Raw genomic sequence first — 15462 nt, forward strand, 5'->3', positions numbered from 1 at the left:
TGCTTTATAGCGCATTATCCTACTGGACCTATTCATGAAAGGTAAACTATTACCAGGAGGGGATTCATTTTAGCAGCAACAATGTTCAGATATGCTGTCCCATTGAGACTTTGCTCCGTTAGTATCAAGGTACCTGAAAACAGTCACTGCTGCCAGTTTGTACTGTTAACACCTTACAGGCTGGGTTCATGGGCTCAAGATACCATTCCATGCACATAATTAACTGACTACAGAGTTAATTTTGAGGTAGTTGCAATTTGTGACATTGTCACTATATGTACTCTAATGATCTATGAATGGGTTAGATATTAGTTATTAAATTCAGAAAAACCAAGACACAAAAGTGGCATGTTTGTATTTATTATAAAACATAACACAAAAAAACTTTGATCATTTAATATGAATATGTTCAAGTATCTCTGACCTTTGCATGTCTTTGGAGTGCAACAGGACGTTTTACAGAAACACTGGAATAGACTACATTGTTGGCCACTCATGGCTTATAGCTACTCAAAAAGAATAACAAAATAACACTGGGTTTGGGTTGAATCTCAGTTAACATTAAAGCACTTTGTGACAAATAGGGCAGATACGATTCAGTGATGGTCAAGCCAGATTCCACTTGCAATTAAATAGTGCAACTGGAATGAAAAAGGATGTGAACATCAACATTAGCAGACTTGTATCATATACTTTATAACGACCACTTCTACATTTAAGACAGAGAAATAAGATGACATAATAATTGCGTATCCTAGCTGTTTTTACCATTTGATCGTTGTGAAGAAAGAGGAAGACAGCCATTAGGTCTACAATGAATTATCTACTTTAGCCATTTACCTTTTTTACTTTATGTGCTGAAAAAATTTCACTTAATCATCCTAAAATGAAATATCAAACCAAATTGTACATAATCTAGCACCGAGGCCAGTGGTTATCATACTCCCTGAAACAGGCAGATCATTAAAAAAAATGCTAAAGCTCACAGGCTACCTTCCTTCCTTCAACGGCTGTCCTTAATGTATAGAGTGTAGTAAGACCAGGGTTCTGGAACATAGATGAGCCCAGGGTACTTCTTGCGTAACACTGGGTCGTTCCACAGGTAGGTTACCCATACCGCCACCAGGCCCATGGTAAGAAAGAAACTGTAAAACAGAAACTCTCCGTTGCTGTCCAAGCTTGAGCCTTTTCGCCATCGGTGCACCACCAAAGCACCCATGGCAAGGAAGCTGAGAAGGAAAAGTTCAAAGATCTGGCCCTCTGTAACCAAATACCTGATGGGATTAAAGAATGATGGATTAATGATGGACAGATGTGAGGACGATAAGAAGCCAAGATGCTTTAAAAAATATAAGGGAGCCAAATAGTATTTCTTGGCCTCCTGAAAGCTGAGTTATCACCATTTGAGCTGATGCAGAGAAAGGGGCCTTCAAACTAGAGATCAGCTACATCTATCAGATTTTTTCGATGCCATTTTATGCATTTACATGCGATGATGATACTGTATGTATACACATATAAGTCAACACAAAGCTGGTACCATGGTAATATATTTTCCATTATTATTACAGAACTGAACAACTGTCAAGTTTACAGTTAAGGGATTCAAAACCCAATGCTGTGGTTAAACCGTTCTATAATTATTGTGACGTTTGTGATGATGGAGTAGAGGCAAAGGAGGATGTGAGGAGGAAACTGACCAATAGTAGAGAGCACTGGGCCAGAGTAACAGCCAACCAGACAAGGGCATTTTCTTCTCCTCTTTGATTTGAGTGAAGCAACCAGTGAAGTATAGGAAGAGTATAAGGAAAAAGGGAATGTACCTACAGGAAGGAGCAGAAAGCGCAGTTTATTTATTATTTTTTTAAGACAACCAAAATCTACTTCTATCATATGTGACACCAAAATAGTTTCATCCACATACCACATTAAATGTCCCAACTGTTCATCGTAATAATAAAGCAGTTCAAAACAATCAATCTAAAAGAGAGAAAACATAAAAAGGCAAAAGTGACAAAATATCTCAAATAAATTATGCGTACTAAACATAAAGAGAGAAATGTATATAAAGGCACAAAACCTCCAAAAAAGGTAGACCTAAAAATTGTTGACACCTACCAACGAGGTGGGTTTGAGATCTTTTATGATGGGGTTCTCCCTGACTGACAGGTGAAGCTGGTAGCCACTCAGGATGAGGCGATGGTTGATGGAGTCTCCCACCAGGTGGATGCTGGCGCCCATGACAAATGTGATGATGCAGAGGTAAACTGACGATTGTGGGAGAGACCTGGGGCTGCGCTCTATCAGCTGGTGAGAGGAAACGTAAGTGTACATATTTCACACACTAGAAAACACATTCATTTATTTATTCCAATCGGTAAATCATACATTAAATGTGTAAGTCACAGATAGTGTTCTTTTCACCATAGTAGCTGTTTATGAGCTCAACATGACCTGACCTGCCTCCAAAAACAACCAGGCTCCAGGACATAGGCTAGGGAAAGAACTACAGTACTAAATGAGCCTCATTGTCCATTTTATGACCTGTGAAATGGATAGACCCCACTCCCTGGTCACGAGAACAAAGCGGGGGTATTTTCACCTTGTCACTTGACTTTTCATTCCTGTTAAGGACCTGAGGGAGTTAATCATTTTCTGTATTCCACAAGTTCGCAGGTCAGGAGATAGTCATAACACAAGACATCCTAAATTATACTGAATAATGATTATAATATATAATAATGCTTTAGTTAAGTGTGAACCATCATCAAGCTCTTCCATTTAGGATCAGTTAATCTCACTGAGTTTGTGGTGTTGGTCTGGTTGGTGTTGCTAGTGTGACGGGTCTGTAAGAGCCGTAGCCACGCTCCATCTGACTCGGTAGTTTGCCACTCACGGGATTCGAACGCTCGGCCTCCGACTTGTCAAGCGCGACCACTACCAACTACGCCAAAGAAAAGCTACCTCTTCTTTGACACGGGTGGCCTCTTACATACCTGAGGAGCGAGTTTCACGGTTCTCACTCCGTTACACTAGTCTCGTGATTATGAACCTCAATGTGCTCCAGTCATGTTTAGACTTGTTCTTTATATTTCAGCCACACAAAACAAAGGCATGTCCTTTAACCAAACACAAACACACATAGACCTTGTCTTACTGTACCTTTAATAGTAGGAAGGGTGTTAAGACATTGTAAGCCATATGAAAGTAGTCCCCAGCACTAGGCTTGTTTAGAGGAAACCACTCCAGAGGAAGGATAATCTAAATATAAAATACAAACACGTTACACACTCTGGTTACCATTATTACTGTTACAACCATATGGTCAAGCAATACACACCACATCAACTTGGAACACAAACAAGAGAAGTGATCATACCATAACAATAGGCCTTCCGAAGTCCAGTACCCAGTTCTGTAACATCAGGCAGAACCATATGTCAAAGTGGAAGTTTTCTTTTTCCGATGCCCATTTTTCCTTTGCCCCCGATTTGCTGTTGAGGACGAGACACGTGATGGACTACAACAGTAGGCTTTGTGTTTGTGGGTATTTAAAATAAACGTGGGTATGTAAAATAATATTCCATTAACCACTTTATATTGGAATTTTTCTGTAAACTGGGCACAAGATTAACCACCAAATTCTCTTTACAAATTTGTGACTCCTTTATAATCGGTTAGTATGCAAGGCTGGCATAAATGTTTGTAATATTTATAATTATGCATTCGTTTTATTAGTTTTAGCTATAGGCTACTCGGGTCTTACTTGGATGGAATCATGTTAGTTTTTTTATATTCGCATTGTGGCATGTGCAGACTAGTTCGTGAACCGGGCACAGCCTACATTCAACAAAGTGTAGTTCAACCAGTGATTAATATAATGTGTATGTTAAATATCCAAACCTATGGTTTAATGTTGGTTGTGCTGCACTGGTTCGTCTTTTTCGTTCAACCGTCTGCATTATTTTTCAATTCGAGTTGCATCAAGACTGTCAAACACAACTACAAATCGCTCCAATCCTCCTTTTTCTTCCTGTTAGAACTTTGTTCTTGAGTTTTGGTTGGTGGATCGAATCCAACGTTAAGTTGCATCTACCGCCACCTACTGTGCTGGAGTGTAATGCCAGTCATGGCCTTCCTACACTATTCTCATCTACAACCGTCTTTATTGAAAACAACTCCCACCACATAAATACATATTTAGCCTATAGCGAGGCTAGGCCTAGCATATATGTAGAGCCAACTAGTTCATGAACGACCTACCCCTATCATCCCATCGTTTTCAGCTTCCTTCGTCACCTCTGTCACGTCTTTCTTTAGGGATGTTTAAAATAGGGTGGCCTCCACAGTTATTGGCACATTACCGCCACATGCTGTGCTGGAGTGTAGGCCTGCACATTGACTTCGATAGACTGGGCGTTTTGACGTGTTGCAGGTTCGTCACGGAAATGGCTCTAAAGTTTAGGCTTTTCTTTTACAGGCGTCTTCTGATTGTGAAACCACTTCATGTGACAGTAGACATCACACACTGGCCTTGGCTGCTATATCTGAAACAAATCAAATTAAACAGAGACCCCTCGAGGAGCTCTAAAATGAGACTTTACTAATTTTAGAGTGTAGCCTATGTAACGTTCATTGCGACTTCAAACGCCAGTCAGGCCTTCAAAATAGTCTTCTTTAATTTGTCCACAAGGAGGCATCCTTGTGGACAATGAGGAAGTGGCAGGTGGCTTAAATGGTGATTAACTAGCACGCCTCAAGAGGGGGCAAAATATAGCCTCTTATTGAAACGGTGGTGTTGTTTAGCCAGTAGCGGTTTTGGGCACCGGCGAACCAGGCAGGCGCCCGATGCGGCATAAAGAGGGGGGCGGCAATTCCCCAAATGCATCAAATTAAATTAACCCTCCTGTTATCCTTGAGACTTAAATGCACTACCAGCAGAGGGCGCCAACCGCGACACGTCATATGGTGGGGGAGGTGTAAACCTTGCCCCTTGTCCGGGGCGCTAAATGAAATGTGCTAGGACCGCCACTGAGTTTAGCGTCAATTTTTACGGGATTAATTATTTTTGGGTTGTGGGTAGGCCTATAACTAACAACCCTGTACAGATTGTCCTTCGAACATTTGTGTGCAGGGTACTTTCAATCCGCTTCTAAACAGCCCGCCCTCCCCAAAACAACAAATTTGGTTTGCCTAGCATCTCACGATGCGGTATCCGCTTTACCTAAAATAGTCCTTAACAAAACCGACAACTGAATGGCGTGATTTCGTTTTCTAATCATGAACCATTAATCAAATAAAACACCCAACTAATACCAAAATCTGAATCTTCAAAACAAATATTGACAAAAAATAGATCTCAAAATATTAATCTTAACATTAGCCTATTTAGCGTTTCAGATGCCATCACTTGATCAATGCCAGTAGGCCTATTCACTTTAATTTATAGTAGTAGCTCCCAAGTAGGCTAGTAGTGTGGAAATATCAACAATAATGTATTTTGAGCAAATTATCTTTTCATATGTAGGCTAATATTCGTTCACTGAATAAGATACATTTATGTCTTTAATTTAGCAGCCACTTTTATCCAAAGCGATTAGCCTATTACTAGGCCACTATAGCTACTTCAGCCTATACTACTAAGTAAATAGATTTATTGTAGCCTACAACATTTTATTCTGTGTCATTTTTAAGACAATCACTATCTTACAGATGTCAGTGTTTGCATATCCTATCCAGTCTGCCATTCGCTTTACCGTTTGATGTGTATGACTGCACTGGTCATATGTTGTGCAGTTGCGCTTTTCCTTGCGCTCAACTCAAAGTTTGCTTGTCGATTTAAAATGACAGCAGGAACACGGTTGTCTTTAATCCATAGCCTGCACGTCCCGGCAGGTCTAATTGATTTCCTGTCAGTTCATTCCTGGTGTGAAAGTTATGTTGCCTTTCTTTTCTTCAAAGACAAATACACCTCTCAAAAAAGGTAGCCCATTCTTTATGATTAAAAGTAGGCTATTCTTTGGGATAACCATTTTGGCCTCAAAGTTCTCCTGACTGAAGTGTTTTGTGCTAGTGCCTTGATAAACATGAGCTTTGCCATTCTTAAAATGTGACAAGGTTTTAAGCATTGTCCAGTGTTAGTGCCTTGAATATAGTTGTACATAGGTGACTATCAGATATCGGACTATAGGATTATCATAGGCTTACTCCCTTGCAAGATAAGGTAAGGGTCAAAGCTCTGAACTTGGGGACATTTAAGTTACCAATTCAGTTCATTATTCACTGAACCTTGCCAAGTTAGTAAGCATAACCACCCACTATAATTAAGCAGCTATTCCTATTGAAATTGACCACTTAAGAGTCTCCTGAGAGGTCATAATGGTTGGTTAAGCAGAACTGCTTACACTTGAGGGCAGAGTATATGGTCAGTTCTGCTCATGATGGAAAACGACACTAATGCAGTAATAACGTTAATAATTCACATGTAATGCAATTTAAAAACAGCTGTCCAGATTGTATAGGATATATGCTAGATCAGCATGGGTGTTTGAATGAAATATTTAACCCGTTAAGGAGTAGCGTCACACGTGATTCTGAACATTCCAACCGACTATTTTCTGATAGACAAAAACTATATGACAAACGCTATAGTATGGCTTCAAAATTTACAATTAGGCTAACAAGTAACACTAGCAGGTAGTAGCATTGCTACGAGTATTATGCTAGGTTGCTAGGTAACGGAAGCTAACAAACTAGCTAGCTTCCGTTTTGGAAAAATAACTCACTCCTTAAAAGGTTGGGCCTGAGAAATAAACAAAGTGAGTACTACATTTTATTTAAAATAACACCCTGCCCAGCCCTTCAAAAATGAAAACGTAAACATAAAATGCATTCACTTGCTTGTTTAATTCATAAGATGAGAATATTTTTTACATCCTATGCACAGCAGATACAAAGACAAACAGGTTCTAAACCACAAACTGAAATTCCAATCCAACCCTTCCACCCATTTCAAAAATGGCACCCCAAAACAACCCTTCATGTTTGTAGTCCAGTTTCACATTCTGAAAAGATCAGCATTTGACAGCAATCTCATTTTAGCAGTCAGAATGGCACATGGGACACATTCTGCACACTTCAGTACTTTAACAAAGATACCACTGCCCCACCCCCAACTCCCCTCCCCATTTAGACAAATACAATTGCACTTATACTACTTCAATAGGATTATAGGATCAAAATAACACAAAAGGACGACTAAACACCCAACTTATACAGGTTCATCATTTAGTTGCACAAAATGCATAAATATACATCACGCAAAAGAAAAAGTACAAAAATACTTGTACTTTTTTCCTCATATATACTCTTAACTGATGTTAATATTAATATTTTGGGCAAGACCGGGATTGTCAAAGGGATGCATTCACAAATTCCATGCAAGATAAGCCATTTTCACAACAGCCTAGCTTTCACAGAAGCAAGACCAAACAGGTATATACTGTACAGGAAAACAAAAGGGCTTCATTGTTTAGCCCAGGTAAAGAGGCAACACAAGCACTAAGAAACAAGGATACACAGAACTCTTCGTTCTAATTCATGCCAAAATACATGCAATGACTCCACTCATGACACCTCCCTCTTGAGCCATGACAACCTATGGAAGTAGTAGCTTAATAATGTTTTAACTCACATCTTACACAGCAAATATAATCCATAGACTTGAGCAAGTTTTTAGATTTTAGATTTTTTTTTAAGTGCTAAACTGTACCGTAATAGTTGCCAAAAAGGAATCATACGCTCAGGCTGTCAACGGTGAGATGGTTTCAGTTCTCACTTCCCGAGGAAGATATCCAGAGGAGATAAATACTGGATGTTTATATTTGTCCATTAAATAAACCTGATTAATTTTGAGCTTGGCAAACCTCTCTTCAACTGGATGAAGATCTGGTTCCGATGGAGGTCTAAAAAGGGAAAGACATTCTCATTATTTAATTACCATTCCGTCATTAAAATGTCTTCCTTGTTGCATTCCCTACACACACACACACACACACAGATGACTGAGGTTGCCGTATGACTTCAGTGGAACAGCTAAATTAATACATGCAAAAATAAGAATAAAAACGTACATGTTTTGGTAACTTACTAGATTAACAAAACTGTCTGGACTTCCATCCAGGCTGGGAAGTCTCAGAGGGAGTAGGGTACCAACGCATCTGGAGTAAAGAAAACAAATATATACACACACCGTGGCTGCAGTTGGTTGCTTGGATATTATTGGCATGCGGAAAACAAATGTGCTTATAAATTGAGCCAAGTTTTACATACTCGCTCTATTGAGAAGTTTGAATTAGCGGAACATTGTGGAAGATCAAAAGCGTTGGTTAGATGGAGTCTGAATAAGCCCTGGTTATTGTGGAATCGGAATGTGGGTCACATAGCGCCCCAATGGGAGACAATGCTGGTGTAGTAATTAACAAGCATAGACATTAGGAAAGTACCCACTTTCACTGAGTAACCACATTTACACAATTGCCTTCATTGCCACTGAGTAACCGTTGGGTTAAACAATAAGCATTTCCATACCATAGCTGTGCTACAAGCCTGGTTACATAATGGAAGTCAGCATCAGTTAACTTTGTTTACATGCTACTGGTTGTTGTTGTTGGAAGGGACCCAATTTTGTTGAGCCTTCAAATTCTTGTTTGGTAAACTTTATGTTGTCCTTCAAAGTGCAACACTAACCATCAAGTAAGGTAATAGAACGTTATCCATAGCTTAGGAAAGAGAGGGGCTCAGTGAGAATTCACTGCATATTGGGAATCTTTCACCGGATTGCAATTAGCAGCCTTTTCTTCTTTGTCTTCCAACACAGACAGCATATGTTCCAGCCAAGGTTGTGGACAGCAAGTTGGCACCTCCAGTGACGACAGTCATGACTGACAACTGGTCCAAATTAATACCTTGCATTCCTTCGTGCAGGCTCCACTGCGGTGGCACCAAAGATAAACGACCAACATGCCTGCACTCTAGGGCTACATATGGAATAGAAAAAGAGGGGAGACACACCGGTTGGTCCCTCACCTGGGCGTGGAGGGCAGCAGCAGCGGCGGCAGCCGCTGGGTAGGTGAAGGCTGCATGGGGAAGCCCAGGGGTCAACTCTGTGGTGTACAGAGGGTATGGAGTCCAGGCATCAGGGGATGCCGGGATCAGGGCTGCCCCTGTCAGGTCATCTGGAGCGCACAAGGGAAAAATGAGAAAAAACAACAAAAAAACAACAACAACAAAGGCCAATTTGTTTATGCAAACAGCTGACATTTGTTGAGGATGCGAAAGGAGAGATTGAGGCTTAGAAAAAGTTAGATTGCCTAGACTGAAGAAACAGGTAAGGTGTACCTTGCTAAAATCTGAAACCTCCCTGGCTTTCAGTTCAATTAAAATGTACTTTCCCCCCCCTCATATTACACTACTACAAACCAGCCACGTGGCATCCCATGTTAAACTAATGGTGGACCAGGAAGGTGAGAGCGCAAATAAGTGGGGGAGACATCTATGTGAAATGGTGGAGACTCCATGTCGGAAATAATGCAGAAAGGGTTTCTTTGCAGAAAGGATGACATGCATGTGGAATGTGAGTTAGTTTTATTTCATTAGCTCTTGGGTTCTATTCTTGCCCTAGTGTTTTTTTTAATTATTTTATAATATACCTAAACAGGCCTGCAGAGGCGATGGGTGCACTGAGGGGAACTGAGGATCGGCACTGCATAGGTGAGAGTGGGTGAGAGCCTAAAGGGGTGCAGCCGTACACTTACATGGGTCCCGTGCAATGAAGTGAGCTCCTAGAGCAGGGTGGATATTTGTGGGGTTCGGTGTGGCCATCAGCTTACTCTTTGCCATCTTCGTGTTGGCTTTAGCAAACTCTAAGCGCAGGGTCTGGGGACTTTCGGGGTCAAAACGGATGCCCTGGGTGGGAGAGACATGAGGGGGGCACAGTATTGTAAGGGAGGTGGGATGAGACTGTGGCTGTATCTCAGTCTTACATAGCTCCCCCCCCTTTCCTAGGCCCTGTTCTAATACTTAGGAAATGCATCCATACTTCCGTTTGGCAACCACTGTTCTGCACGCTATTGGATTGAAAGAGAACAAGTTCATTCAAATTGTTTTCACCACTCCAATTGTGTCAGACACACGATTCCTCTGACTAAAGGGAAGGTTAGGAGGAGGCATTTATGAAGTATCTGAACCAAGTTGTCTCCTTTACCCATGAAAATGAGGGGTACAGCACATGGATTGATTTCCACTCATTGCTTCCACTGCTAGAACTCCATTGACTGCAGTTCTTAAAATGGAAAGGAGACTAGGAAAGGGAAGAGTCGATAAGACTCTTGGGTGGTGTGTGTGTGGTTGACCCTGCTTTTTTGTGCCCTAAGCATTGTGCCCACATGCAGGTGAATATCTCAGTGTGCGTGTCTGTGTGTGACTACTCATGTGTCTAGGAAGTGATGCTCACTTAAGGAGAGCTAGGCTTTGAGAGAAGTGTTAGATACTGCCAATGTGGCCAAGTAGTGACAAAGAGGTTATATATATACACACACACACACACACACACACTACAGGACACGTGTTCAAAAACTCTACCAATGTGTCTTTATACAGAATTAAGGCTAAGCAGTGGTTTGCAAATTAGGAAGGCTATTAATACCAGACTATGAAAGACGTGTACCAAGGTTAAAGTAAACTACCGTAAGTCTACAGGATTCTGGTCTCAGTTTCCAAAAATGGCCCTGCCCTTGAATTGTGAGAGACAAAATAGTTGGTTTTGAGTGACTGGACGAGAGAAATTTGGTCAGTGATCCCCCATCCATCCCTTGTTACAGAAATAACTCTGAAACTACAAAACATGACAAACACTTAAGGAGGATCCTGCACCGTTGGCTTCAGACTTGCAGGAGACGACCTCAATAAGGAAATGGTGATTCGAGTGAACGTTCACAGCAACATGGGGCTTACATTTAATGCATTTTTCGCAGCTTCAGCTCCAGAACGACTGTCAAAGGTCACAAATCCAACAGGCTGGAAGAGAGAAGAAACATTTACATTAAACTACGGCATTGTAACGGCACACCTCAACATCATAGAAGGCACAGAAACCCATGTCATGTGTTGTATACATAAGTAGCAAAAAAAACTGCATGCAAATAGTCACGTCAATACATGTGAAGTTCTCTGAATAAAACCCTGAAGTTGCTGCACTACAAGGACGGAAAGCGTCTCACCTGTTTTGACGTTAACTTAATCAGTGAACCTTCATAACCCTGCGAAGAGAAAATATATCCAATTAAGCAGCATGAAGTCACATGCGGAGAGGCAGGGGGGAATGAACCCATCTTGCCATATGAGGAGAAACCTGCCAACATGGTGTCTGCTAATCTTAAGGGGAGGGGGCAGCAAGGCAAGCAGGCGAGCAGACACAGAGAGCATGTTAGCCATTTCATTGTGTGTTGATGGGGCAAATTGGAAACAATAGTCTTGGAAGAGGGAGGGGTTTCTCCCAACATGGTTACCGAGACTTGAATTACAGTGCAGGCACAATTAAATTCCTACGATGTGTCAGCGAGTTATTGCCTGACAAAAGTACTGATGAATGGTGTGTGTGTGTGTGTGTGTGTGTGGGGGGGGCGGCGGACAGACTGATTAACAACCATGGACATTTAAATGACACTGCTGTGGATTAAAATATTTATTTTTACTGAAATCTACACTAAATGTAACTAAATGGTCTAACAATCATAAGCAACCTTGTCAAATCCTGCCAACTTATACTTCTTAAAAAAAAATATATATATATCTAAAAAGATCCCAGAACTGACATTTACCTGCAGGACAAGAAAACAGCATTATGATGTCCAGAACATTGTTAGGGTAAGAAGATTAGGATCTACCTTTAATAGACAAGTCATCAATGAAATGTTATAGACAAGAACTAGTTTTAGATATCCTGTACCTAGAATATGATGCGACTTCTAACTCAAGGAACTTGGAATAGACTGCCAACATAACGGCATGTGTTTATATTGTACTTTTTACAATGCCCATGTTTGGCCCCATTCACCAGAAACTGACAAATTGTATTCTCGCGGACAGGGAGGTAGGTCACTGGGATGGTTGGCCAATAGCTGAGCTACTCATTTACACATTCCACAGGGGCATCCATGTGTAAGGGATACACTTCCAATTTGGATATGTTTGGGGCATTGGTATGGGGATACTTCATGGAATTGGATTGTGAGTCTAAATTACAAACAGCGATGCAGCCTTCTCAGCATTATGTAAATAGCTAGCGATTTATGACTGATGCACAAAATCATCCATACCTTGGACATTTACCGACGTCGCACAATGGGGAGTTACTGTGCTCTTGTAGATTTCCGTCAAACTTTTGTAGAGCTAAAGTTACTGAAATACGCATTTTCCATTCTTTTTTATATTCACGTTTTAAAAGGGAAAGGGACGGAGTAAATTTATAATCTGGTAACAAATTCATGGTGATGGGGAAACGATGCATAACGTTTTATCGAAAAAAGGATAATTGGAACTTGAAAGTCTTGACAAAGGAGCTGTTGAAGCACACTGTTCTGTCATGTACTGCATTCAAGGATAGTTGCCTGCATCTTCTCCAAAATAGTGCTACATTGGGCTTACCTTAAATGGTCTGAACAGCAGGTAAAGCTCACGAGGTTTGATATCCACTGGAAGGCCACTGACAAACAGTGTCCGTACCTGAAAACCAAAATGTATTCTGTAATGCGCTATAAACCTTCACATGGACACATTTGGAACAATATAAAATCAATTATTTACAAATTGTGTGAAATATAAATTACATTTAACTCAAGAGGCCACCTGATCAGCAAAAAAAATATATAAAAAATTGCACTCGGTAATATGTAGGCCTTTAAACCACTTAGGAATATCCAACTAAGAAATTGTTTCTTGCAATCACAAGAGGCCCTGTGGATCCAAATAGAAACACAAATCATAACCAACTGGGACCAACTAATGTTGAGTGGCGTGTCCCTTTCAGTAATGACCCCTTTGAGTTTTTTTGGAATGCTGCGCACTTCCATCAGTTGACGACACTTATCAGATACAACCAAAGTTATAGATTTAACATCGACACAAACATGGACTGAAAGTGTTACTGTGGCAGAGGAAATAAACAGGAGTGAGACGGGACCATTGGTTTAGTTCCTCGACAGGAAGGCCTACAGAGTACAATGGACTGCCAGAGGAACAGCGGTAGACAACAGCGCACAGCATGACACAATTTCCTTCCTTTGACCCGCGCCCGATCACGACGGCGCTACGGCATTTTTCAGGTGGCTCGCAGCTGATACATGGGACCCTATACAAATCGACACGTATTGTGTGCTGTAACCCCATCACAGAAGGATGCAAACCCGTTGAACTTGTCAATCTCACGCAGTAAGATATTAGTGCAGCAGAGAATGCGGTTTGGTAGGGCCAGGAGTTTATCCACGATGACACAATGAGAAAATGCAATGACTTCATGGGGCATTGCAGATGTATAGCAATTCAGGATGTATTCATTAGGTGTCTATCCTACAAGCAAACTATAGGCCTATGAAAGATAGCACACTGCGTCACAAGCCTAGTCTCGTCAAAATTACGTGCAAGGAATAAGTCAACTAAATTCAAGTGATCAGTCATACATTATTTGACCAATCATTTGCCTTACAGACACGGTGACCGTTCAGTAGGAAAAGGACTAGTAGCCTATCAATAGCCTAGATTCTTAGGTAAAAGACTGTCAATGACAATACAAACGCTTCAACTCCAATACAAGTATGGCCATAGTTAAACGTGAAAAAAATGTTACACACTAGACTTTAAATAACGGGTTTTAATTCACACGCAATGCCTAAATCGTTCAATTATTTGCCCAAACAATGTTTAATAAGATCGGGAGCTTTAGAAGGCACACCCTTTTAACCATAGTATGCCCTTTGGTAACGACTGCTCTCAAACATGACTGTAGATAATTGGCCAACTTTTACGCTGTCGTATAGCAAAAGAAAGAATCTTTTCCATTACGACTTCCAAACCAAAGAAACCAGCACTAACTCCACAATACATTAACTGGCTTAATGTTATTAAAAACGCTCTTACCTCTTCCTCAATGGATACGTTGTTATTCGGCTCGGAATCTGATTTAAGGCTCATTTTGAGACTAGCTTCAGCTACAGTTGGAGAAAAAGTGAAGTTTTTTCTTGTTGGATATTTTCCCCAAGTGCGTTTGCAGAGGAATTCTTGGTGGCGTTTGAACTTCAGGAAAGATGTGCCGAAGTGAGTTCGTGCTAAAGAGGAGATATCCAAGGATGTATTGTTGCGAGAGAGAATCATTCATAAAAGAAAACTATAACTTAACAGTGAGAAAGTGGGTAAGTGCACTGTGAGGGTGAAGAGGGGAAAAGAAGTGCGCGAATACCCCTCTGCTCACATCAATGTCGTTGCAATGGGACTCTGGTGGGCGAACAAGTAAACTTTTTCATTGGAGCTCGAATCCGTCGTTGTTCTCTTGCTTTTCAATTAGGACATCAATTATGTTCCAGCCTTCTGTGAGCTGTAATCGTGCTCAAGATTCGCATCAGCTGGCACAAAACCCAGCCCCTTCATAACTTCATCATCGTTTCTATGGGACCCAATGAGCCAATAGAAAACCTTTCCTAGGCCTTCGCATTTCTTTTGTTTTTTATATATTTTTGCTAGGCCTGAAAAAGAACACTCCTCTGACGTTCACGTTGTAGGATATAGTATGATTTAATCAAATTTCTTCTTTAATGTAATGCAACAATAGCCTAACACTGAGATTGGAGTTTTCAAATCAGGCCAGTCGTTTTGTTTATGGGGCTACATTTTGTTGTAGCCTATCCAAACGATTGTTTATGTTTCATTATGAAACACGTGAAACTTTCATAGCATGATTTACTGATTTGGATGTTGTAACATTAGATTGATAGTTCTTGCAGTTTGGAATTGTGTAACATTCGTTGAATTTTAACAATGTGAACGGAAAATATAAGATGACAAATATGGGGCAATGTTTTTTGAATTCTGAATACCGTCAAAATCTAGGGGCTAAAAGGGCCATTCTACAATTGGCTACGGGGATTCGTTTGTGAAACATCTTTATTTTTTATTTTGTCTGCCCCCGCTCTATATTTCGTTTATAAAATAATTATGGTAATAATACAATATAACACCAATGTTAAACGTAATGTACCTACAATTAACATGACATAAATTAGACATAGCCTTGCTACATAAATAAACGAAATTATGAAATAAACGAAATCAAACAAATGATATCAAATGAAACCATCTCATTTTGTTTTGGACATCCTGACTGTGGAAAAGGATGTGATCAAGTGTTACTCT

The 15462-nt window shown here is 40.5% G+C and overlaps 2 protein-coding genes across 4 annotated transcripts; both read right to left on the reverse strand.

Annotated features, from left to right (window-relative positions):
• Nucleotides 1-887: 887 nt before the first annotated feature.
• On the reverse strand, nt 888-4024 carry LOC136955508 (ceroid-lipofuscinosis neuronal protein 6 homolog). Its single transcript, XM_067249226.1, has 7 exons — nt 3904-4024; nt 3380-3494; nt 3163-3261; nt 2119-2307; nt 1925-1980; nt 1701-1823; nt 888-1274 (listed from the first exon to the last, which is right to left on the reverse strand). The coding sequence occupies exons 1-7, from the start codon at nt 3960-3962 to the stop codon at nt 1004-1006; spliced, it is 912 nt and encodes a 303-aa protein (XP_067105327.1). The 5' UTR covers nt 3963-4024; the 3' UTR covers nt 888-1003.
• Nucleotides 4025-6887: 2863 nt separating this feature from the next.
• rbpms2a (RNA binding protein, mRNA processing factor 2a) lies at nt 6888-14647 on the reverse strand. Of its 3 annotated transcripts, XM_067249377.1 has the most exons (9): nt 14525-14645; nt 14194-14381; nt 12706-12783; nt 11280-11318; nt 11014-11076; nt 9816-9966; nt 9073-9236; nt 8150-8219; nt 6888-7964 (listed from the first exon to the last, which is right to left on the reverse strand). In XM_067249377.1, the coding sequence occupies exons 2-8, from the start codon at nt 14245-14247 to the stop codon at nt 8154-8156; spliced, it is 615 nt and encodes a 204-aa protein (XP_067105478.1). In that variant the 5' UTR covers nt 14248-14381; nt 14525-14645; the 3' UTR covers nt 6888-7964; nt 8150-8153. The 3 variants fall into 3 exon arrangements, with proteins under 3 accessions (XP_067105478.1, XP_067105476.1, XP_067105477.1); XM_067249375.1 differs by having other exon boundaries at nt 14194-14647; XM_067249376.1 differs by having other exon boundaries at nt 9088-9236; nt 14194-14645.
• Nucleotides 14648-15462: the final 815 nt, after the last annotated feature.

Source organism: Osmerus mordax, chromosome 13 (assembly GCF_038355195.1).
Source record: "Osmerus mordax isolate fOsmMor3 chromosome 13, fOsmMor3.pri, whole genome shotgun sequence".
In the NCBI taxonomy this organism is placed as follows: domain Eukaryota; kingdom Metazoa; phylum Chordata; class Actinopteri; order Osmeriformes; family Osmeridae; genus Osmerus; species Osmerus mordax.